The sequence below is a fragment of the Phyllobates terribilis genome, unplaced genomic scaffold (assembly GCF_046119375.1).
Source record: "Phyllobates terribilis strain yellow unplaced genomic scaffold, ASM4611937v1 Scaffold_4__5_contigs__length_816908805, whole genome shotgun sequence".
NCBI classification, from domain to species: Eukaryota; Metazoa; Chordata; class Amphibia; order Anura; family Dendrobatidae; genus Phyllobates; species Phyllobates terribilis.
Window position 1 is genome coordinate 724,945,569 of NW_027362764.1, and position 26,443 is coordinate 724,972,011.

At 51.1% G+C, this 26,443-nt stretch overlaps 1 protein-coding gene across 1 annotated transcript in view; it reads right to left on the reverse strand.

The window, feature by feature from the left end:
• Positions 1-3,328: 3,328 nt before the first annotated feature.
• Positions 3,329-26,443, reverse strand: part of EIF3E (eukaryotic translation initiation factor 3 subunit E) — a 45,522-nt gene continuing 22,407 nt past the window's right edge. The window contains exons 6-13 of the mRNA XM_073679769.1: positions 23,620-23,745; positions 23,249-23,373; positions 19,863-19,989; positions 18,769-18,870; positions 16,727-16,836; positions 11,702-11,804; positions 4,225-4,359; positions 3,329-3,472 (exon numbers count right to left, since the gene is read on the reverse strand). Of these exons, the coding sequence (XP_073535870.1) occupies positions 3,434-3,472; positions 4,225-4,359; positions 11,702-11,804; positions 16,727-16,836; positions 18,769-18,870; positions 19,863-19,989; positions 23,249-23,373; positions 23,620-23,745 (867 nt within the window). The 3' untranslated portion in view covers positions 3,329-3,433. The remainder of the gene's footprint in view (positions 3,473-4,224; positions 4,360-11,701; positions 11,805-16,726; positions 16,837-18,768; positions 18,871-19,862; positions 19,990-23,248; positions 23,374-23,619; positions 23,746-26,443) is intronic.

Here is a 26,443-nt window from a genome sequence, read left to right on the forward strand (position 1 = left end):
CACATAAATTTCAGCAAGGTGATGTAGACACAGTATGGGCATAAATGACCTATTTCTGCATAGTCCATAGAGCTACTGGGTAGATTTATAAAAGGTCCTGAATTGCTATGACGCGACGCTCCAGACATTGAATCATCACATTGTCTTCATGTAGTAGTTTTGGCCATTTTTTGGGCAAGATTATCCCCATGACAAACGAGCTACTGTTTACTGAACCACTGACGTAATAGATTGACCATCATCCATCTTCTAAGGAGAATTGCTCAACAATTATTTATTAAGAAATCTTGGTAATATTCTGGAACATCAGTCGTCACATTTGTCTCACACAGTGACGGAAGTTGTCTAGATAAAGGCAAGGCAGGGACTGGACCGTCACACCTTTATAGTGCCTGTTGCCCAACTGAAGAATGCATAACCTGGCTGGTATGTACTATTGGCTCAGATCAAAAGGATCACGCCAACCTGTAAATTCCTGAGAAGTGGTTTGTTACTCATACACACAATATATACAGTATCTAATTTTTGTCCGTTATTCCGCTCTCCCCCATCAGGACCTTTTATGACCCCTCCCCCCATCGTAAATACATAGGTGGGCCCCTTTGCAGCTATAACAGCTGCTGTTTTGGGAGGACTTTCTACAAGATTTTGGAGGTGTCTGTGTGAATTTTTGCCCATTTATCCAGAACATTTGTGAGGACAGATACTGCTGTTGGACGAGAGGACCGGGCTCATATGCAGCTACTGCAAACATCAATGAGATAGAGGATAACTTATTGAACTAGGAGTCTGACCGCTAGAACTCAGCAATCCCAAGAATAGTAATCTGAAGAGCCCCAATCAGAATGGAGTGGAGCACTCGGACCACCGTTGCCTCTCGAGATAGCCCAAAGCGGTATTGTTCAGCAGCCCCACAGAGAATGAATGCAACGGAGGTGCGGATGAAATATCTTCACTCCATCTTGAGAACACTGGAGATCTCTGCCGTTGGACCCTCAGAAATCCAGATTGATTGGGGATCATTAACAACTTGGTAAAGGCCCTTTAGGGTCTATTCTGGCAAAGGCGCACGCAGCTTATAATCAGAAATTCGTCTTTCTCGTGTCATGGTATGATGCATGCAATGACCATCATTAGATTATGACGCCCCAAATTGAACAAAGTTGCTCTTGTGGCCTCTTCAACTGACCAGAGGCTTCAGATGGTAGGAAACACCTCGATGGTCCATACACATGATCCAATAATAGCTCAGTGCCATCCCTCATTGATATGGAACTGGTCCCAGTCAGTGGGATCTACTGGATCTTATTTCTTCCAAGGAAAAATTCTTCCATGATACGAAGCTGCATAAATGTGTCAAAACTCCAGGTAGGTGGTCTGCTACACGCTGTCTAATTGGGGGATAGACAGATCCAAGAGATCGTTCCAGTCTAAAGGGTGCAATTAGGTGCCCCCATAAACAAAGGGCAATCGATTTATTAGCGTGTGTACAAGGAGAGGCGCTTGTTTATGGCTCTTTTACAGGGACAGAATGCATTAATGATCAATTGTTCCTTCTCAATTATCGGCACATGTAACGGTGGCAGAAGTCACCCAACTACCAGGAGCGGCTGTATGGTTAATGATCTTTATGCTGGCATACTCAGCAGCACATCACGCAGTGTAAATGTAGAATGTGCTGCCGACATCATGGATGCTGTACGGGGACAGAATAGTCTTATCAATCATTCTGCCCCCATTAATTTGTGTCCGCCCGTATAAATATGCCATTTAACAAGCTACAATTGACTTGTATATAATTGATTGGTGTTTGTTGTTAACGTCCCGAAATCTAAAAGGACCTTTACACGGGGTGATGTGCTGCCCTCACAGATTATTTAATAACTCACAAAAGGATCCCATGAGATGTGAATAAATCCAGACATTTTATAAGTCCAGGTATCCTATATCATCTCAATCATCTCACCCCAACCGGTATTATACCACCTGTTATATATTCTAAAATAGTAACTACATACTTTACTTTTAAACATAACATCGATAGAAAAAAAGAGAATAAGAAACTATTTTATTAGAGAAAAATGCCCCTTTCCAACTATTATCACTTTGTCTCTTTCACTAATTACTCAAAAACTGCTCAAATCTGTATACAGGTCTGTCTGCAATGAGGGATGAAATCACATCTGCTGCCTCTATGTGAAGGGGAGATGAAGGAGCTGGAGGGAAATAAAAGCAGAAAGGCATAAAGGAGAAGCTACTGAGAGTTCAAGTGCAAAACTTCAGGATACAACTGATGTAATGGCCAGAAATAAGTTATTCTTCATACACGCACATCAGCTCCTGGAGACATTTACATTGAAACCTTTGAGTTAAGCAGATGGGAGGATCGAGATTCATTATGATGTATAAATGTATCGGGAAGATAAGTTTGGTGCGGTTACCGGATACACGGAGCAACGATGCCATGAATTTCAGATGTTCGGAGCTCCGTGTAGATGGAGAGGTTTCTAATGAGACCACGTCAGACGGCAACCAATTCCTTGTGACAGTAAGTACTGGAATACCTAATACAACATATATATTAGTTATGGATGACACATAAAAAGAATTGCCGTCTGGAGGCCATGCAAATGAGAACGTTGGTATCAAAGTTTACATCATCAGCCTTGATCACATTGGAGAATGGCCTCCATAATTCAGAGGTCACATGCCTTAGGTATAAGGCAGCCTCAGGGGGTAAACACGGACGTTGAAGGGTCTCTGCACTTTGTACAATCTCTTTGGTATAAGGCTTCCCTGGATATCCTATTGGTGCAATCCCCAGCGATCAGCGGTTATCTGTGGAGAAATCCTGCAGCACTCCCGCAGGAGATACAAAGTATTACACCGTTCACAGTAACATCAGTATGTTGTCCAAGTAAGGAGCGTATAGATGTATTGGTTCTTCCAGAACGAGAACCCTTCTGTGCTGTGGCTAATGGATAAGGCTACCAAGCAGGCAGGAAGGGTCACCACCCGCCGTGTCTCCATACAGGATTGTCACTAATTTATTTGCTTTGTAAGAGGAGTCATAAACTGGTGGTGACATGTGCCATCATGAAGAAGAGAGCTCAGACAGAGAGGGGTCCAGCCGAACCATTGTGGACACATGAAAAGAGTTCCAAAGGAAGGGGAGTGCGCATGTACCATCCAAGGGTAATTTGGCACTGCCACTTCACATCTTTGTTACACGGTCGTGCAGCTTATACCAGAGAGGGCAGAATCTCTGGTATAACCAAAATAAGAGAGAAATTGTAGACAGACATGTAATAAACTCTTTAACACGCTGTTAAAAGGAAAAGTAGCCAATTTTATTCTAAACATACTGTAACCACCTTACACTGAGTCGGGGAAACTGTAAGACGCAATATAATATATATTATAGGAATTGTGGTCAGTAGAAGCCGGAGTCCTGAGCCGCCCAGTTTGGTGCCTGCAATAGAGAGAAAAAAAAAAAGATGATGAAACTTTTGCTGGTAGAATATCCTCAATCCATCTTTAAGTGCAGGCGAAAGTAATGACTGACAGCCTGGGTGCTGAGAGGTGCAGGCGCCAGTAAAGACTGACAGCCTGGGTGCTGAGAGGTGCAGGCGCCAGTAAAGACTGACAGCCTGGGTGCTGAGAGGTGCAGGCGCCAGTAATGACTGACAGCCTGGGTGCTGAGAGGTGCAGGCGCCAGTAATGACTGACAGCCTGGGTGCTGAGAGGTGCGGGTGCCAGTAATGACTGACAGCCTGGGTGCTGAGAGGTGCAGGCGCCAGTAAAGACTGACAGCCTGGGTGCTGAGAGGTGCAGGCGCCAGTAAAGACTGACAGCCTGGGTGCTGAGAGGTGCAGGCGCCAGTAATGACTGACAGCCTGGGTGCTGAGAGGTGCAGGCGCCAGTAATGACTGACAGCCTGGGTGCTGAGAGGTGCAGGCGCCAGTAATGACTGACAGCCTGGGTGCTGAGAGGTGCAGGCGCCAGTAATGACTGACAGCCTGGGTGCTGAGAGGTGCGGGTGCCAGTAATGACTGACAGCCTGGGTGCTGAGAGGTGCAGGCGCCAGCAATGACTGACAGCCTGGGTGCTGAGAGGTGCAGGCGCCAGTAATGACTGACAGCCTGGGTGCTGAGAGGTGCAGTGAGTAGCAACTAGAGTTTTTCCGCCGGGCAGGGCCCTCAGTGCAGCATTCATTATTCTCACCTCGGTTCTGGTGTTCTGGTTCATCTTCTTCTCTATATTCATCGCCAGCATCTGACTGCGGAAGGCCAGACTCTTCGTCTTCTCAATGACTTGCTGGTAGGGCGATACGGCATTGTTTCCCATTACAACATGACCCTAAAATAAAAGCAAGAGGCACATTATGCAGCGACCGGCCGTATTTATCATTCGGCTAGGAGAACAGGCTGTTCGGACCAATTGTAAATCAAATGACGGTGCAGGGAGAGGGACGGCTTTGCATTTCTGAATGATGCAAAGTGCGAAGCTTCACAAAAAGTGGTATATGGCTGCATAAGGGCGGGAGACATGACGCTATAGGTTTAAAATAGAAAATATGAACCACCACTATGTCTAAAATAATAAATTGCATGACGGAGGAGAGGAAAAGCTGAAGGTTAAAAGGATTATATGCCCCCTCCCCACCTCTGTCTAGGCAGGATTTGGCATTGTGAGGTTGTCCTGTGACGTTAGGAGCTGTGTAAATCAGCAGACGTGCTCCCTCAAAATCAGTCACTGACATCAATGTCAAAATTAGAAGTGTTATTCCTCTATAAGGGTTGCTCTACGTCTAGAGAGGCGAGAAGGACACCAGTGATTTGCACTCCCCCCAATGAGAGGATCGCACCATGTACATCTAGTCATGATTAGGGCATGTGTGCACCTCATAGTATCTCCAGACAATATGAGATGATCACAAGGACAGCAGAATTTAGTTTTGTGGGGTGTCCTGATAATAGTCCTACTGAACACAGTAATGCAAAGGAGGTTAAATGTATAATCGATGACGTGAAACTGCAAATGTGAATGGAGTAGTGGTGCCCAGACTTCCTGCGCTCCATTCATTTCTACAGGACAGAGCGAGCAGCCATCTCTATATACGGCTCGCTCAACATGCGGCCCGCGGAGAATCAGGAGACTCTGGTTCTTAGCTTCCTATATTCAACTGTATTTGTGTCTTACACACACTGGGGCGGACAGGGCGGGGCCGAGAGGGGCCGAGAGGGGAAGACGGGGCCGAGAGGGGAAGACGGGGCCGAGAGGGGAAGACGGGGCCGAGAGGGGAAGACGGGGCGGACAGGGGAAGACGGGGCGGACAGGGGAAGACGGGGCGGACAGGGGAAGACGGGGCGGAGAGGGGCGGACAGGGGAAGACGGGGCGGAGAGGGGCGGACAGGGGAAGACGGGGCGGAGAGGGGCGGACAGGGGAAGACGGGGCGGACAGGGGAAGACGGGGCGGAGAGGGGCGGACGGGGCGGAGAGGGGCGGAGAGGGGCGGAGAGGGGAAGACGGGGCGGAGAGGGGCGGAGAGGGGAAGACGGGGCGGAGAGGGGCGGAGAGGGGAAGACGGGGCGGAGAGGGGCGGAGAGGGGAAGACGGGGCGGAGAGGGGCGGAGAGGGGAAGACGGGGCGGAGAGGGGCGGAGAGGGGAAGACGGGGCGGAGAGGGGCGGAGAGGGGAAGACGGGGCGGAGAGGGGCGGAGAGGGGAAGACGGGGCGGAGAGGGGCGGAGAGGGGAAGACGGGGCGGAGAGGGGCGGAGAGGGGAAGACGGGGCGGAGAGGGGCGGAGAGGGGAAGACGGGGCGGAGAGGGGCGGAGAGGGGAAGACGGGGCGGAGAGGGGCGGAGAGGGGAAGACGGGGCGGAGAGGGGCGGAGAGGGGAAGACGGGGCGGAGAGGGGCGGAGAGGGGAAGACGGGGCGGAGAGGGGCGGAGAGGGGAAGACGGGGCGGAGAGGGGCGGAGAGGGGAAGACGGGGCGGAGAGGGGCGGAGAGGGGAAGACGGGGCGGAGAGGGGCGGAGAGGGGAAGACGGGGCGGAGAGGGGCGGAGAGGGGAAGACGGGGCGGAGAGGGGCGGAGAGGGGAAGACGGGGCGGAGAGGGGCGGAGAGGGGAAGACGGGGCGGAGAGGGGCGGAGAGGGGAAGACGGGGCGGAGAGGGGCGGAGAGGGGAAGACGGGGCGGAGAGGGGCGGAGAGGGGAAGACGGGGCGGAGAGGGGCGGAGAGGGGAAGACGGGGCGGAGAGGGGCGGAGAGGGGAAGACGGGGCGGAGAGGGGCGGAGAGGGGAAGACGGGGCGGAGAGGGGCGGAGAGGGGAAGACGGGGCGGAGAGGGGCGGAGAGGGGAAGACGGGGCGGAGAGGGGCGGAGAGGGGAAGACGGGGCGGAGAGGGGCGGAGAGGGGAAGACGGGGCGGAGAGGGGCGGAGAGGGGAAGACGGGGCGGAGAGGGGCGGAGAGGGGAAGACGGGGCGGAGAGGGGCGGAGAGGGGAAGACGGGGCGGAGAGGGGCGGAGAGGGGAAGACGGGGCGGAGAGGGGCGGAGAGGGGAAGACGGGGCGGAGAGGGGCGGAGAGGGGAAGACGGGGCGGAGAGGGGCGGAGAGGGGAAGACGGGGCGGAGAGGGGCGGAGAGGGGAAGACGGGGCGGAGAGGGGCGGACAGGGGAAGACGGGGCGGAGAGGGGCGGACAGGGGAAGACGGGGCGGAGAGGGGCGGACAGGGGAAGACGGGGCGGAGAGGGGCGGACAGGGGAAGACGGGGCGGAGAGGGGCGGACAGGGGAAGACGGGGCGGAGAGGGGCGGACAGGGGAAGACGGGGCGGAGAGGGGCGGACAGGGGAAGACGGGGCGGAGAGGGGCGGACAGGGGAAGACGGGGCGGAGAGGGGCGGACAGGGGAAGACGGGGCGGAGAGGGGCGGACAGGGGAAGACGGGGCGGAGAGGGGCGGACAGGGGAAGACGGGGCGGAGAGGGGCGGACAGGGGAAGACGGGGCGGAGAGGGGCGGACAGGGGAAGACGGGGCGGAGAGGGGCGGACAGGGGAAGACGGGGCGGAGAGGGGCGGACAGGGGAAGACGGGGCGGAGAGGGGCGGACAGGGGAAGACGGGGCGGAGAGGGGCGGACAGGGGAAGACGGGGCGGAGAGGGGCGGACAGGGGAAGACGGGGCGGAGAGGGGCGGACAGGGGAAGACGGGGCGGAGAGGGGCGGACAGGGGAAGACGGGGCGGAGAGGGGCGGACAGGGGAAGACGCGGCGGAGAGGGGCGGACAGGGGAAGACGCGGCGGAGAGGGGCGGACAGGGGAAGACGCGGCGGAGAGGGGCGGACAGGGGAAGACGCGGCGGAGAGGGGCGGACAGGGGAAGACGCGGCGGAGAGGGGCGGACAGGGGAAGACGCGGCGGAGAGGGGCGGACAGGGGAAGACGCGGCGGAGAGGGGCGGACAGGGGAAGACGCGGCGGAGAGGGGCGGACAGGGGAAGACGCGGCGGAGAGGGGCGGACAGGGGAAGACGCGGCGGAGAGGGGCGGACAGGGGAAGACGCGGCGGAGAGGGGCGGACAGGGGAAGACGCGGCGGAGAGGGGCGGACAGGGGAAGACGCGGCGGAGAGGGGCGGACAGGGGAAGACGCGGCGGAGAGGGGCGGACAGGGGAAGACGCGGCGGAGAGGGGCGGACAGGGGAAGACGCGGCGGAGAGGGGCGGACAGGGGAAGACGCGGCGGAGAGGGGCGGACAGGGGAAGACGCGGCGGAGAGGGGCGGACAGGGGAAGACGCGGCGGAGAGGGGCGGACAGGGGAAGACGCGGCGGAGAGGGGCGGACAGGGGAAGACGCGGCGGAGAGGGGCGGACAGGGGAAGACGCGGCGGAGAGGGGCGGACAGGGGAAGACGCGGCGGAGAGGGGCGGACAGGGGAAGACGCGGCGGAGAGGGGCGGACAGGGGAAGACGCGGCGGAGAGGGGCGGACAGGGGAAGACGCGGCGGAGAGGGGCGGACAGGGGAAGACGCGGCGGAGAGGGGCGGACAGGGGAAGACGCGGCGGAGAGGGGCGGACAGGGGAAGACGCGGCGGAGAGGGGCGGACAGGGGAAGACGCGGCGGAGAGGGGCGGACAGGGGAAGACGCGGCGGAGAGGGGCGGACAGGGGAAGACGCGGCGGAGAGGGGCGGACAGGGGAAGACGCGGCGGAGAGGGGCGGACAGGGGAAGACGCGGCGGAGAGGGGCGGACAGGGGAAGACGCGGCGGAGAGGGGCGGACAGGGGAAGACGCGGCGGAGAGGGGCGGACAGGGGAAGACGCGGCGGAGAGGGGCGGACAGGGGAAGACGCGGCGGAGAGGGGCGGACAGGGGAAGACGCGGCGGAGAGGGGCGGACAGGGGAAGACGCGGCGGAGAGGGGCGGACAGGGGAAGACGCGGCGGAGAGGGGCGGACAGGGGAAGACGCGGCGGAGAGGGGCGGACAGGGGAAGACGCGGCGGAGAGGGGCGGACAGGGGAAGACGCGGCGGAGAGGGGCGGACAGGGGAAGACGCGGCGGAGAGGGGCGGACAGGGGAAGACGCGGCGGAGAGGGGCGGACAGGGGAAGACGCGGCGGAGAGGGGCGGACAGGGGAAGACGCGGCGGAGAGGGGCGGACAGGGGAAGACGCGGCGGAGAGGGGCGGACAGGGGAAGACGCGGCGGAGAGGGGCGGACAGGGGAAGACGCGGCGGAGAGGGGCGGACAGGGGAAGACGCGGCGGAGAGGGGCGGACAGGGGAAGACGCGGCGGAGAGGGGCGGACAGGGGAAGACGCGGCGGAGAGGGGCGGACAGGGGAAGACGCGGCGGAGAGGGGCGGACAGGGGAAGACGCGGCGGAGAGGGGCGGACAGGGGAAGACGCGGCGGAGAGGGGCGGACAGGGGAAGACGCGGCGGAGAGGGGCGGACAGGGGAAGACGCGGCGGAGAGGGGCGGACAGGGGAAGACGCGGCGGAGAGGGGCGGACAGGGGAAGACGCGGCGGAGAGGGGCGGACAGGGGAAGACGCGGCGGAGAGGGGCGGACGCGGCGGAGAGGGGCGGACAGGGGAAGACGGGGCGGACAGGGGAAGACGGGGCGGACAGGGGAAGACGGGGCGGACAGGGGAAGACGGGGCGGACAGGGGAAGACGGGGCGGACAGGGGAAGACGGGGCGGACAGGGGAAGACGGGGCGGACAGGGGAAGACGGGGCGGACAGGGGAAGACGGGGCGGACAGGGGAAGACGGGGCGGACAGGGGAAGACGGGGCGGACAGGGGAAGACGGGGCGGACAGGGGAAGACGGGGCGGACAGGGGAAGACGGGGCGGACAGGGGAAGACGCGGCGGAGAGGGGCGGACAGGGGAAGACGCGGCGGAGAGGGGCGGACAGGGGAAGACGCGGCGGAGAGGGGCGGACAGGGGAAGACGCGGCGGAGAGGGGCGGACAGGGGAAGACGCGGCGGAGAGGGGCGGACAGGGGAAGACGCGGCGGAGAGGGGCGGACAGGGGAAGACGCGGCGGAGAGGGGCGGACAGGGGAAGACGCGGCGGAGAGGGGCGGACAGGGGAAGACGCGGCGGAGAGGGGCGGACAGGGGAAGACGCGGCGGAGAGGGGCGGACAGGGGAAGACGCGGCGGAGAGGGGCGGACAGGGGAAGACGCGGCGGAGAGGGGCGGACAGGGGAAGACGCGGCGGAGAGGGGCATTGTGGGGGAACATTATGGAGAGGGACAATTTGGGGGAGGACATTGCTTTCTATAGTGTGGGGAGGGGATACTTTGTACTGGTAGCACAGTGAGCAGCAATTATTTATTCATGGGCACACCATGGGAGATACTTTTGCTTTCAAGGGCACTGCCTGCAGAAGTGAAATTTCTGCATAAGGCTAGAGAAGAGGGAAGTCTGGAGAGATGAGCTCTGGGCTTGAAATCTCATCATGGCGCCTGTACTATGGCAAAAGGGGTTGGAGACAAAAGGGATGGGAACGATTTAAATCCGAAAAAACATCACTTCTAGGTTACCTGGATGTTAATGCTCATTTGTGATACTGACTACGTCTCATCAGTACTGTGGTTCCTGTATGGTCTGCAGTCTTGACGATGGCTGTTAACAACTCCCAATATCTCCATTACAAGGACATACTGGGAATCGGATGTTCACATGATACAAGTGTATGTGGGTCTGACCCAAAACCAACTGATCGCTGTACTAAGCTTGGTGATGTGATGTATTCTTGTACTGGCAGTGGTTCTGGTGCTGCATTCATGTACTGGTGGTGATTCTGATAGTGTAGCAATCTATAAGAATCTTAATGTTAAAAATGAAAAATCCTCAAAACTTAGTTTTGAGATTATGACAAGGATTTGGTTGAGTTTCTGCTCCAATAACGTAGTGCATGTTTGAGTGTGTTCACAGATTTTTTGAAGCAGAAACTCTCCAAATCCTTCTCAAATACTAAAAACTTGGTTCTGATGATTTGTTAATGTACTGATGGTGGTTCTGCTGATACATTCATCCCTTTTAATTTTTTTAGGGCCCTTCAGATAGGTTTAGTATGACAATGTGGCCCTTGGACCAAAAAATGTTATGCACCCTTGGTCAAGACAATAGAAGTGAATGGAGCCACCAGGATGCATGAAATCTTCTGCCCCATTGAAAGGGGACTTTGCTCTGAAGATCAGTAAGGTCCAGAAGATCAAGCCCCAGCGATTATACAGATCTGTAAGTGGGGAAACTATTTCAACAAATGACAGGTGCCATCCACTGTTACTCAGCAATACAGAATATAAGATTGTGGTGGGAGTAGAGCAGACACTGTACCACCCAGTTAGGGTTGAAAAGTAACTAAGATTTAGCGAGATTTTTTATTTTTTTTTTATATATATGTTTTACGCTGTGTGCCCACTGTGCGCTTTTCAAGAATTTTTGCAGCGGAATTTCCGCAGCGAAAATGCTTAAACTCTTGGTAATACGTGCCCCATGGTCCCCAACGGTAATCCGTAAGTGCTGTGCACATGTTGCAGAAAATTACGCTGGAGATTATCATTGCGGAAAAATCCGCAGCATGTCCATTAATTTTGCGGACACGCAGTGTAATTGCCGCCATTGAAGGTGAGTATAATGTTTATTTTTTTACCATTTTTATTCTTTTTTTAACTATTAACTTGGTGACACTAAATAAATCCATGCCAGCTGCATGGATTTATATAGTGTGACCAAGTTGTCAAGCACTTTTCCTAGTGATGCTAAAATCGCTTGGAAAAGCGCTTGATAACCCGCATGCAAAAACACTTGACGAACGCTTCTACCTGGCAGGAAAAACGCATGTAAAATTCGCATGCGTTTTTCTTGCCAGGGAGATGCAGAAAAAATATGCAGCATTTCTGCATCGTGGGAACTTAGACTTAGGCCCTTTAATTCTGAGCAGATCAATGGGGTTTAGGTCCTGACGATCACTCACAAGACTTCTCAAAAGTGTGCGGCTCAGAAGAAAGGAGCATACAATAGACAGCCTACGACACTAAATAATGCCGGTCATGAAGGTAATAAGTGGAGATGGGACACTACACAGTGCCTGAAGATGAGATATGACCGGTCCCAGTGCCTGAAGCAGACTGCACATTCTCAAGGATGGGTCTCCATCATTGGAGGTACATTGAAATCCTCAGAGCATCCAGGTAAAATCTTACCAATTTGGAGTCTATCTTGGCATCCAGTCTGGCATTTCGAATTAAATTGACAATCCACCGCTCCGCCTCTTCTGGGCTCATATTCAGCTTATCGGCCAACATGCTGCAAATGGGAAACAGAAGGGGTTATTACAGGATGTAAAAGGTGCTCCAATCACAGTGTAGCATTCATGTCTTACAGACTGTGCATCACCTAATAATAAAAAGCCGTCACAATGGCAGGTACTAGCAACTCAGAAGAGCTCACCCAGAAGAGCTCACCCAGAAGAGCTGGCACCACATCTATTACAGCCAAACGTGTAAAGTGCGACCACCTAAGATGCCAGAGCAGCAGAAGGCCAGGACCTCAAACTTATAGGTGTGTGTATGTAAATATGAGCACAGGCACCTCATGGAGGGGAGATGATTGGGGCTGGTTTTGCAGCCACAGGACTCCTTTGTATATCAAATTATTAGAGAGTCATATGCGAGACCATCTATCCAAAATCGGATCATGCAACCTGACCATGATGCCACGTATACAAGCAAATCTACATCGGGATACTACTAAAGGAGCCACCGATTCATGGGGTGTACTTAATTTTCCTCACACTGTTTCTACATTATGGCCTAGTTTGGACACGGATTTGTTATATGTTGTTGTCCATCTGAGGTTGTATTTCCAGCCCTCGTACGCACCAGATGGTTTATTCTATTTCCTGATACGTAAAATCATAGCACTTTGACACTTGTGGGGATAAAGAGCGAGGTAGCGAGGACCATCCCATCCTAGGACTACCACATCCTAAAATATTATTCAAATGGAATATTCTATATCAATTACACTTAGTGAGAATCAATTCACAGGACTCGGGCCATTGGCCAAGTCCATGATGTGTGGCTGCTGGACGGGTCCGGGGAGAACCGCCTCTTACTTGCCAGCAACGTGGCTCTTCTTTTGATTAGCCGGCCCGGTGCATTGTCATGGCTCCCGCTAGTGTCAACAGATCGCAGACGTCTTATAAATCGATTTGCACCCAACTCTATTATCAAGCAGTTCTGTATGATTGGATTACTGGATGCTGAATTAATGGAAACTTGCTATACTGGAGATTTCGCCTCTTTGTTGAACCTTAATGAAAAAGTATAGATGGAAGCAAGAAGCTAAAGGGGTCCGCCCTTCCCATCTACTCGTTTTTTTTGTATGAATTATCTCCTGCAAAGTCAGAGCAGTCAATCAAGTTAGAGGGGTGTGGAGACCGACGCACAACAAGAAGGTGGGAAGGGGCGCTGCACTTCACGGCCCCAAACAACGAGCGCTGACTAAATTGTAATAATGGCAACATCAGGATTGGCGGCGAATCCAAAGGCCAGAGCACCCTTCAATCAAAGTAACGGCATATCTGAGCAGAACGCTGGTACTTTAGAAAATAGGAGTACCCCTTTAATTATAGCCATAATACTACAGGTTCTAACAATTATTAAAAGCTATTCATTGCAGGGGAAACTAGGAGGGAGAAGTTTTATCTTGTTGTTGTGTAACCTTCCAGGCATCACTGGGTTAACCCCCGCATTCAGTGCTACCACCAGCCTTTTATTGCATTCAGTTCCCGATTCTCCAAATTCTGTCCAGACTTGTGAGATAATAGGTCTGGAGAAGTGTTTCTTATTAAGTCAATTAGTAAGATGGTAGCGGCAGCTGGATGTCGGCTTTGATGTTCTTTGTCACGACACTTGTTCCCAAAACATCACAGGCGGCCCCCTCCCCACTAAACCAACATCCATCCCGTGCCAGTGGGGGCCACGTTTCTGAATTCTTACTGCCGCATCATAGGACCTAAAAATACATCAGAGGTTACACACAAGCGTTTCCTGAAGATAACACAGGGGCAACTCCCGGCCTGGTGCAATTGTTTAATTAGCCCTGGACATGAATATGTCGTGCGGGCGGCCAGGCACCGAGCGGGCGGCCAGGCACCGAGCGGGCGGCCAGGCACCGAGCGGGCGGCCAGACACCGAGCGGGCGGCCAGACACCGAGCGGGCGGCCAGACACCGAGCGGGCGGCCAGACACCGAGCGGGCGGCCAGACACCGCTTTCTCCCATATTTACTGCTTCCTGCACAAACAGTGAGTAAGTCCCGGCCGGAGCAGACAATTCACTCTCACGCCAGACATGCGAGTACATAAACCATAAAGCGGCTGCACGGCCGCCCGTGACTCAGGGGTTTCAGCCTCGGATCGGGTTTCCTAAATCCTTTTTTTTTTCTCTTTCTTCTTCCACTTGCATGAATGAGATATCATGACCTGCAGACAGAAAACACTGGAGCGAAGGCTCGGTGGTGCATGGGTTAATAAAGGCGGAGTGGTGGAAACTACTTAAAGGGAAAGTAGAGTCTGGAGAAGGATCACTGGACTGTAATGATGGAAGAAAATCACCTAGCATTTACACAGGCTGTGGATGTTTGTCGCTCGCACAACTAATATTATCTATTCTATTTTTGCTAATCAAATATTTTTTTAAAAAGTTTTTTTCTACATTATCACAGGACAAATGGTCATGATAAAAAAAAATAATTGTATTTCCCATATACATTTTCTTATATCGATGTCGTACTGTTCCGCTCTTATTTCTATAATATGGTCAAAAGCGAATAGACACTGACTGTTTAGGACACACCCCTTCAAGAATAGTAACGCCTACTTGTCAATTTATGCAGAGAATGGGGATTCCAGCTCCGGAGTCTTGCAGTATTATCCTCCTACAGGAGCACGGGCACATCAGCTTGTCAGACATTACCGGTGAAGAGATATCCGGCGCTCCGAGAGGTCCAACATCTTCACATTTATTCCAGGAACATAAATATAGACTGGACGGCTCAGGCAGCAGAACCAACGCGTTTCGCCCAGTAGGTCTTCATCATGTGGTCAATGATTAGTCCGCTCCCGGAGCGCCGGATGTCTCTTCACCGTTATCCACTGTAAATTTAGCTGTACGTTTCCAGGGGAAATAACAGAGGGAACTGCATAAAAAGAGGACTACTAAAAAAAATAATAAAAATTCTACCCATAAATTATTATTTCATGTTAAACAGACAAGTCAGGAGAGCTGCCGATCCTCTTTAAAGGGATTTTCTAAGAGATTTATGGCAAATTGCTAGGGTATGCCAAAGTTTACCAGTGGTGGTCTTTTAGCTTTCTGCCCCTACGTTGCTTTACTGTCTTTGGAGAAATGGCATAAAATAAGTCAAAATGATCCTATGAAGTGGGAAAGGCAGAGCGATTCACTAATAAAAGGCTTATTTCAGTCATTCTGGCATGGATTTTCATAGTAAGCACACCAGCTTCATCAGGTTTGAACTCTATTTAATCCTGTATACAGTTTGTATGATGAAATCTGGTAACAGATCTATTTTAATAGGGGTTATTCCATAAACGACAACCCGGAGGAGGCAGAACGCCGAGTATGGAGGAGAGAGACTACTTTTTTTATTAAATCTCCCTGGGCCTATTAAAAAGGGGTTACTAATAGTGGACAACTCCTTTAAGTGATGGAAAAGGATTGGCACCGAGCATAAATGGGACGTCCGAGTGTCACTCACACTATGCAAATAAAACCACCACCAGGAGGGCCCCGGGCCGCCCCCCACCACCAGGAGGGCCCCGGGCCGCCCCCCACCACCAGGAGGGCCCCGGGCCGCCCCCCACCACCAGGAGGGCCCCGGGACGCCCCCCACCACCAGGAGGGCCCCGGGACGCCCCCCACCACCAGGAGGCTGTTCTGGGGAACAAGTGCATACATGCTACCTCTAGAAGAACAGATCCTTGGCCACTTTATAGTCTCAGTAATTCCTGGAAAGATGAAGTAACGGGTGAACGACAAAGCAGCTCTGTAATTAAAATAACTGAGCAGCCCAGCGCCCCTCGTCACGGGATGGAACAAGGTATCCACAGATAAGGCCGCCATTACCACGTTATGTCAAGGAAAAAATATGAGAAACAGACAAAATATTGAGAATTTAATAAAGCAGATCTGCTGCACCTCTACTACGGCCAGATATCACCGGGAAACCTCAAAAAGGCTGCAGCAAATCGGACTAATCAAGATGGTGTAATTATAGGGCAGCGACAGCGCAGGACATCCAGCAGCCAGATGTGGTGTGGACACCTCCATCATGCCCAGGACGCTCACATCTCGACGCTGGGTACATGTGAGCATTAGATTTACTGCCGATGGCCAGAGAAATATTTGAGATCCAACCACTGACTGATTCTTCCATGAGAGGTCTCCATCGCCGGGTGTCCCTCCTCGGGTTACTGATCGGTCTGAAAGGAATTATGGAATTGGTGGAGGCAGAATCAGCTGCTACAATGGCAGAATTTGGACTTTAAGGGGTTGTCCTGTGATCTTTTTTTACAGGAGCGCAAAGCTTCCCAGCCTCAAGGCTTTTCAGAGGAAGAAGCCGAAATCCCAATTTACAATTCGGATCAATGTCGTAACTGTCCCAAACACTGCGCTCTCCTGGTCCGGTTTACCTCTCCAGCATCGGAGCAGCGTAGAGACACTGAAGCTTGCCAGATCATTAGGTCTACCCAGAGTCAGATCTGCGCTTACAAGCTGTATAGAGATTAGCTAGTAAGGCCACTCCTTGCCTAGGAGACTCGCCAGCACTGACTGCGGCGGTGGCCGGTAACCCAGGCAATGATCTATACACTATAAAACGTTGAGGATCCCTCCATTCTTGAGATCGGAGGGGATTTTTAACAATTAAATTGCCAATACGCTTGTTTAAACAATTGCGTGATCAGTGGGACACTGCTGGGACACAAACGGTCCCTAAAAGTGGCGCCAGTGCCCAAGTCTGCAGGTAACCATGTAAGTGCATCTATTACATTATAATCACCATCATTTCTGGCTTGGCCTATCAATTTGCCAGAAAGATTTGTGGCAGCAGATCCTCTTATGTTATGTGACTGATTGCAGTTTATTGTCCTCAGTTATCAGCCATGTCAGACCGGGACAGAGGTGTAAGGCTGAGTGATCTTACCTGATGCTTATACATTGATGGATGCGGCAGAAGGTCTCGAATATAAAAAGTCGGGCGTTTTCGATGAAGTCTTCCAAACATGCCACAAGGAAGAAGTCGTTCACCAGCACCTAGGAATAAGACAGCGAAGGGTTAGTAAGAAAGCAAAAGGAGAAATCTACCCGACGGAAAGGCTGGGGCTAGATGGCGACTCCAGCCCCGGGCACATGCTACACTGAGAGATGGCAGGAAAGCAATGCTACAATTTGCCCCAAGTGCGACCGGCGGGCCCCAAGTGCGACCGGCAAGCCCCAACATTCCATTTTGTGGAGTTGCAACATCCCCATAACGAGTGAAGCCTTGTCCGTCGGCGGCTCGACAGCAGGTCGTCCCGTCCACCCGCCCTCCTTCCACCGTGCACACATGTAATAGCTTCAGAATTAAATATTCTCAGTGGAAGCTGCGCAGTGAGAAGAACCATCCATCATTATTTTCCATGTGAGAAGACAAGGTGGTCTTCCCCATGCTGGCGGGGTACAAAGAAGACCTAGAAAAACACTTTCAGCTGCGGCTCGGGAAACTGTAGCATTTCAGCTGCTCTATGGGGACTATGGGTTGGACATGAGTTACTAGAGCCGAACGTACAAGTGAGTAGAGCACGGCTATGCCGTGAATCCCACCAGGACGGACCTTCTCCCATAAATGGGCTTATGTGAAGGGTTACACAAACTACCTCCGCGTCTGTGACTAAGTCCTCGCAGAGCTCCGCGTTTCTACCCCCATGACTCACGAGTCGCCGCCATTAGTAAGGTCGTTACAAGTTCTCCACTTCAATAACTCCCGGCTAATTACTAGTAGCTGTGCTCTTGGTGCATCTGACTTCTATTGCCTCGTTACACAGACAGGAGCTGGTCGTCGGCGGACATCAAAGCAGTGGGGTAGAGCTGAGCAGGACACCGCTGTATGAGGGCAGATCCTGCACATGGTCGCTCGGCCTGTAAACTACTCCAAGGACGTATGGTTCTCATTACAGAACAGGGTTCATGTGTACGGCCTCCTACACATACTGGAGCCGGCAGCATCTGCCTGTCATGTGGTGTATGGGCCAGTAATGCTCGAAAACGGCTCGTATGAGGGGTTAAGAAGATCTGCTACTACCTGCAGAAGATGGAGAAACCCTACTGGAAGTGTGGATCGCTGGCACTTCTGGCTGTTATAACCTGCTGCAAACTATGCATAGCCAGACAACAGTCTCTGACAGATCTTAATTTTTTTTTTTTTTATCTCATTCCTCATGGACGATGGCCCCCCGTTCACTAATATTCTTGGGTTGTCAGAGAGGGTGCAAAAAGTCAAGAGAAGAGATCATTGCCTCGCACAAACAGGGAAAAGGATTAAAAAAAAAGTATAGAAAGCAGTGAATGGTCCTGGAGATACAGAGGCAAAGTCCAAAATTAAAGGCACACTGGCAGCACTACCTGGGTGTAGCAGAAAGAGGGCGCAGTTACAAGATTCCTGAGGAGGCAGGTGGTTAAAAACCTTTAAGCGGCTGCAAAAGACTGGCAGTAAGATCTGGTGGCAGCAGGCAAGGAGGCCTCAGTATGTACAATAACGAGTGTACTAAATACTGAAAATCTCCATGCCCGGTGAGCCCAGCGCCGCCATCTGTATAGTGGCCACAGCGGGGTACTGCAGATCCACTCCAATTAATTCAAATAGGGGCAGACGTGCAGTACTGGCCGCGACCACTATGCAGACGGTGCTGTGCAGCTCAGCAACTGGTGACAACAGCGGTCGCGGGCACTGGGAACAGCAGATCGGCGGGGTGCAGAGTGCCGCACCGACACAGATCAGATACCGATGACTGATCCTAAGGATTGGCCATCAATAGAAAAGTACTAGACAACTCCTTACATAAGGGAAACAATGTGTGCAGGAAACCGAAACCGCACAAATAAAAAGACAGGGAGTTATATTGCCGGTCACCCGGCTTTCCCAGAAACAGATTTTCAGCTCGCTCCAATATCCGCAGTCAGTGACAGACAACCCTCCCACCCACTTACCGATTCACACTCTCTCAACTTCTTCTGAGCCCCATCAAAGTCAAAATTAACATATAAACACTCCACAAATTCAGTGATGGGGTCCTTGTAGGTGTAAGATTCCTGTACAGGGGAAAAAAGGAAATGGTTACTGAGCACAAGTTTCAGACAAGGCTCAGTGCGGCAATGGTGGCGGCGGCTCAGTGCGGCAATGGTGGCGGCGGCTCAGTGCGGCAATGGTGGCGGCTGACTGCCACATCAGTCTGATGATGTTTTACCAGCAGCATCTGCAATAACTATGTATTCCCACTAGACAGGTCATCCGCCACCTTCAGCCTCCATGTACTACCGGTACAATGGTCTCACCTACAAGCAGGGAGCAGTCAGATTAATAGATCTAATTCCCCACTGCTGCTCTTTGCTTTCAGGTTGCATTTGGTGAAGGGAAGATCAGATGAACTGTCAAAGTAAAAGTTCTCCCATCCCTGGGACCAGCTGTGATCACAGAGGTAAGCCTGTAGGCTTATATTAAGTGGCCTGTACAGTGCCACGGCTTCATGGTGACCGTTAAAATGAATGCCAGTTCAAAAGCTGCCGCTCCTTTATTCTCTGGGCTGGTGGGGGTCCCAAGTGACTGTGTACAACATACCAAATACTATAGATACTTTGAAGTGGTTACCTACAGCTACCAGAACTAACCTGACAATGAGATCCATGCTGCCGGTACCGCGTTACTGCAGCCGTCTAGGTGTTCTACGGTTCTCCCGAGAAAATATACTATGAAAAGTTGGAGACTGTGCGTCTCAGATGATTATTCCGAGGAGACTTCTCCCTGCTCCCCGAGACTGACAGGTATCTCCCCAGACACATAGGGAGAGACCGGTCAGTGTATGGGGAAGGTTCGAGTGCCGGCCTTGGACTAGTCACCAGAGAAGCATAGCCAACGGCTGATTCTTCAAAGTAAGTTTTCTCTGAAATGCTGCATTGTCTCAGAATAAAACCCACATGGCTGCAGTAACTCCGCCGGTGTGTGATCCATGCTGCCCGTAGCTCAGCCAGCGTGAACCTGTCAAACCTTCCCTTTAAGCTGCCCTGCGAGCAGTAGTGGCCCTTACCTGCTGGATCACCTTCACCAAATCTTTCAGGACCTGCCGCCTCTTCCTTACGTCTTTGTTGGTGATGACGGCTGTGGTCAAGTATCGGAGAATGTGTGGGCACATGGTCTGGATGGCATTCAGGTATCTAAGGAAAACGAAAAAAAGATTAAAAAGTCGGCTATGATTTACCAGATGCAGAATCTAAGCCAACGGCGTTCCATCTACTTCTAGCAAACTCTTTGCCTTTTTACAGGTGGAAGCGGAGAACAAGCCCTCGAAATGATGACGTCTTGTCAATAAACAGACATGTCTCCTTTAAGAACGAGGAGAAGGCAATTTCACGCGCTGGAACACCAAGCGTAACATTTATCCTAAAAATAAAATCCAAATGTGACCCGATGCGTTTCGGTAGCACGTGGACATCTGTAGAAGGCTTTTCATTTCTCGCTCTAACGAGAAAAAAAACAAAAAAAACAAAACCTGATGGCGAACAGATGTGCGGTGAGCGGGGACTCGTGGCTCGCACTTTGATGTGCAGCTGGAATCTCTGCTCCGCGCAAATATCACTGCTGGTCAGGTAGAACGTACTGCAAGTCTCAGGAATAAACTACAGAGGACGGCTCTGCGGGGCCACAGGAAAAGCTACAACGGGACCGTCATATACAAGAAGCTTAATCAAAGGGGTATTCCCATCTGCAAGATCCAGTCCCAATAGGTAGTAGGTGTAATATCATACTAGTAGTAAATATCTCCAATTACAAACATAGTATAGTTCTTCTGATTAGCTATGTCCCTTACCCCATGTGCAGGGCCTAAATATTCATGGTTACAACTATTAACAACTGTCACCATGGATACCTAAGCTACTGCAATGCACTGCCCTGCACATGGGGTAAGTGACATACTGAATCAGTAGAACTATACTACATTTCTAATTTTCTAATTGGAGGTAATTGCTATTATTATTACACCTTCTATATTTTGGGATATAATCTTGAAGATAGGAATACCCCCTTTAATGAGAACCTATCAGCATGTTTTTGTTATATAATCAGAGAGCTGCATGATGTAGGGACAGAGAACCTGATTCCACAGAGGTGTCACTTACCGGGCTGTGCATTACTGTTGCAATGAAATCAGTGTTTTATCAGCAGGATATTATGACTACAGGACTAGGTGTCTCGTGCTACCTAGTCTACTGCCTTGTGTAACCCCACCCCCATCACTGATTGGTAGATTTCTGTGTATACTGTACATGGGCAAAGAGCTGTCAATCAGTGGTGTGGGCGGGATTATACAGAGATCAGCATTCAGAGCTCTGCTAGATCTGCAGCAGAGAAAACTGATTGTATCAAAATGACAGCAAGCAGAACAGTAGTAAATAACACATAACTGGAATCAGGGTCTCTACCCCTACAACATGCTGCTCAGATTACATAGAAAAACTTACTGACAGATCCCCTTTAATAATTTCCTTTTTTTTTATCCGTCATAAATTTAGTTATAAGATAAATTGTTTCATATTTGGAAAAATCTGACTTACAGAAACAACATTTTAACCATTTGTTTTTTTTGTTATATATTTTTAGGTCCCCCCTAAGGGGACTACACACTGACACAATAGCGCAGTATATTGTCAAATTACAGCAGGGACTCATCGAGGGACCACAATGGCGGCAGTGACCGGAGATCACCATCTTAGTGACCGGTCCTGGCTGTAGAATACATTGGGGCTCGCAGGTTTTGTACCTGCACCAGACATGCTAAAAGTACGAGTATGTCATATGATAGGCTTGGGTTAAAGGACATGGAGGCGGTTTTATTTATTTTACTTAAAGGCGTATATTTGGGGCTAATAACAATTGGGTTTCATTAAAAAAAAATTGCATCATTTAGCTTTTATGGATCTTAGTTTCCCTGCACAAATGAGGACATTGAGAATCTGTCAGCGAGCTCGTTCTGATGGGAAATGAACATTTATAAAAGCACGCTCAACTGGTCGTATATGCCGGCATTGCAAAACAAAGTACCTGAAGGCATAGTCATAGACTGAGTGGGAAGAAGCCCCCGTTACGGATGTAAGAGGACACAGCTGAGAAGGGCGTAGAGCTTTATACGCGGCCAATTTCATCAAAGTGGTCGGCCCCTCTAATTTTTTTTTTTTTTTAATAAATCCACATTCCCCGGAGGGACAGATTGTACACAACATTGTGGTCACGTACAGCCACCGGGAAGTTATGGTCGCACCCCCCACCGAGAACCAAAGGCCGCTTTCCTACGCCTCGAGGACGGAGGGGAAAAGAGCACTCCCCCTGCTCTTTACATTAATCTAATCTGCAGCTGCAATACCAAAAACAGCATGAAGTCAAAAGGTGGCGCACCTGAGCTGTGGGAAGAGCAGAGTCTGACTTCCTACAGCAGAGACGCTGCTAACCAGGAGAATGAGCGATGGTTTCCTAGTGCAATGCCTCCGCACATGGCAGGACAGAGGCTCGAATCAGACCCGACGGCCATGCATGTGGCCGATCAGACAGACAAGATGTGAGAGCGTTGGGATGAAAGCGCCGACTGCCCACATATCAGCGCTCACCATCCTCTATAATCAGCCGCTGGTAACTAGCCGCGGCCGCAGGCAGCAGCATCCGCAGGCAGGAGGATCCGCCGCACATTTGTTACTGGTTATAGCAGCAGAGCCGCTTGTGAAACAGCAGATGCGCTTCATTTGGAGCCTTCAGACGGCTGATTTACAGCTGAGTAATGGAGGCATTTACACAGGATATTCTCAGACAAATATCGGGTACTTTAGGCAATTAGGGGTCTGACAGATGCTTGACTCTTATTTCCTAACCTGTCACATTTGTTCCGAGTCATCACAGTCCTCAGGAGAGGCGAAGAAAAGAATCGAAAGAGAGCGCCACACACGGGACGAGAAAAGGGGGCATCAAAGGTCTACACTTTATACCACGCACGCTCCCATCCTCCAACATCGACGTGAAAAGTGACCATAACTGGCACTCGCCTCTCCGGGACCACCTACAATTAGGGTAGATACCTCCACAGCATAGGTGATAACTTTCTGATCACTGGCTGTCCGGTGCAGGTCCCAGCGGTCGATCGGCACAACGGTGAACTGCTACCCCATCCGATCAGTGGTGCGGGTGACTGCCCCATAGGAAGTGAATGGAGTGGAGGTCGGGCATGTGCACTTTCCTCCATTCTCACAGCGCTAAAAATGCCCCATTCTGCAAGACACAGCTGTCGGACCTCCACCAGTCAATAAATTGTCACCGATAGTAACCTGTTTTCACCCAAAAAACCCTCTATGTGACTTCTGCTGAAAGAGAATTTTTTATTTTTTTTTACAAAATAAAAGCACATATAACACTGGGGTACGGGGCACTTACTGAGGCTGGTAGAGGAACAGGTCAATTATATTGTCTCGTCCCTTAGGGTGGTTGAAGAAGACGAAGAGAGACCAGTGGATGAGCCAGGTCCTGTGCTGGAGAGACTGGAGCGGAGAACTGACGGACTGGAAATGCAAAGAAACAAAGAGAGGAAAAATATTAATTCTATCCACTTTGCTCCATTAGCAGCCGGGTCACCGGGGTTCTCTCTGCACGGGCGAGAAGCGCCAGGGCGGCGCACGGGCTAAATGCAGGATTTGCTTTTGTACTACTCGGCGCTGCCAAGATCTGGTCATAAAACATATTTTGGTTGCTCTGGAGGCGAGAGGTTTCCAGCACACGACTCCCCCAGGAGATATGGAGCCACTTACATTGTTATCGATGGTTTCCTTCAGCCTGGTCAGGTCTTCCATAGCGGCATCCCAGTTTTGCATCAGGATTTCTGAAGCCAGCTTTCCCCAGAGGGAGCTCAGGGCATTTCTGTCTGTGGAGGGCACCTGCAATCAGAGAAAAAGCAAAAAACTAAGTGCGATCCCAAGACAGCCGGCAGGCTTGTTCCGGATGCGGAGAGTGCAGAACGTTACACGTCTTATTCCGTCAGACGATCACATAAGAGCTGTGAACACTTTACCATTTCCTACTCAAAAGTAGCGGCACTGCGACATCTTCAAAGTGCCAGTGAGGAGAAATGGAGCACAGGGACATGCAGATGAGCCAAGAAGTGCACTGTGGGCGTGTCACTGTACGACAAGTGTATAAACACGCCCCCAATGCACTTCCATGCTCTGTCTTACACAGGCATGTTTGCACTCATAAGGATCGCTGATCATCTATATATAGGTCAATCGCTGCCCGTTTATGGCCCTTTCAGACTGACAGATAAAACCCTGTATGGGGACAGGACAATCGATAATTCGGAGTGTATAATTTCGGCAGCACATTCTGTATCAGGCCAGGTACGATCCCCAGAGAGGTCTTTGTGAAAGCCATTTTATGGCATACTAGCAATACACCCTCATAGGTGTCCGACAGCCCAACCACAAAAATAAATATATATATAAAAATATATATACAGTACAGACCAAAAGTTTGGACACACCTTCTCATTTAAAGATTTTTCTGTATTTTCATGACTATGAAAATTATACATTCACACTGAAGGCATCAAAACTATGAATTAACACATGTGGAATTATATACTTAACAAAAAAGTGTGAAACAAATGAAAATATGTCTTATATTCTAGGTTCTTCAAAGTAGCCACCTTTTGCTTTGATGACTGCTTTGCACCCTCTTGGCATTCTCTTGATGAGCTTCAAGAGGTAGTCACCGGAAATGGTCTTCCAACAATCTTGAAGGAGTTCCCAGAGATGCTTAGCACTTGTTGGCCCTTTTGCCTTCACTCTGCGGTCCAGCTCACCCCAAACCATCTCGATTGGGTTCAGGTCTGGTGACTGTGGAGGCCAGGTCATCTGACGTAGCACCCAATCACTCTCCTTCTTGGTCAAATAGCCCTTACACAGCCTGGAGGTGTGTTTGGGGTCATTGTCCTGTTGAAAAATAAATGATGGTCCAACTAAACTCAAACCGGATGGAATAGCATGCCGCTGCAAGATGCTGTGGTAGCCATGCTGGTTCAGTATGCCTTCAATTTTGAATAAATCCCCAACAGTGTCACCAGCAAAGCACCCCCACACCATCACACCTCCTCCTCCATGCTTCACGGTGGGAACCAGGCATGTAGAGTCCATCCGTTCACTTTTTCTGCGTCGCACAAAGACACGGTGGTTGGAACCAAACATCTCAAATTTGGACTCATCAGACCAAAGCACAGATTTCCACTGGTCTAATGTCCATTCCTTGTGCTCTTTAGCCCAAACAAGTCTCTTCTGCTTGTTGCCTGTCCTTAGCAGTGGTTTCCTAGCAGCTATTTTACCATGAAGGCCTGCTGCACAAAGTCTCCTCTTAACAGTTGTTGAAGAGATGTGTCTGCTGCTAGAACTCTGTGTGGCATTGACCTGGTCTCTAATCTGAGCTGCTGTTAACCTGTGATTTCTGAGGCTGATGACTCGGATAAACTTATCCTCAGAAGCAGAGGTGACTCTTGGTCTTCCTTTCCTGGGGCGGTCCTCATGTGAGCCAGTTTCTTTGTAGCGCTTGATGGTTTTTGCATCTGCACTTGGGGACACTTTCAAAGTTTGCCCAATTTTTCGGACTGACTGACCTTGATTTCTTAAAGTAATGATGGCCACTCGTTTTTCTTTACTTAGCTGCTTTTTTCTTGCCATAATACAAATTCTAACAGTCTATTCAGTAGGACTATCAGCTTTGTATCCACCAGACTTCGGCACAACACAACTGATGGTCCCAACCCCATTTATAAGGCAAGAAATTCCACTTATTAAACCTTACAGGGCACACCTGTGAAGTGAAAACCATTTCCGGTGACTACCTCTTGAAGCTCCTCAAGAGAATGCCAAGAGTGTGCAAAGCAGTCATCAAAGCAAAAGGTGGCTACTTTGAAGAACCTAGAATATAAGACATATTTTCAGTTGTTTCACTCTTTTTTGTTAAGTATATAATTCCACATGTGTTAATTCATAGTTTTGATGCCTTCAGTGTGAATGTACAATTTTCAAAGTCATGAAAATACAGAAAAATCTTTAAATGAGAAGGTGTGTCCAAACTTTTGGTCTGTACTGTACATATAAATATATATATATTATATATATCTCTTGGGATGCCATTACACCCTATTGTGATGTAGGGAGCCCGTGCGTTGCGGCAATCTTATCACAGCCATCTGGAATCACCTAATCATAAATCACCAATCACTAGAAAAACTTACTAAACAAAAAAAGGTAGAAAAAAAATTATGGGGTTTCCGTCAGGTTACAATATGGAAAAAAAGAATTCCTAGACGTCTCATTGTAAGCAATGTGTTATGAAACAGAAACCTGCATCCCCCCCAGATCAGCAGGCGCTCCCCTCCCACCACCCACTTCGCGGGATCTTGAGAACAGGTCTAGTTATTTTATCTAGTGGAGTTCAAGTCTTCAGAAAGCGGAGGGTAACGGCGGGGTCATAGAGCTGTAATTTATACAACTCTGAACTACACTAGGTCATTGAGAGTGTCAAATTCTAATCTCAGAGCGGCCGCACAATGGGCCTTTCATGGCTTCTGTTTCTCCAGCC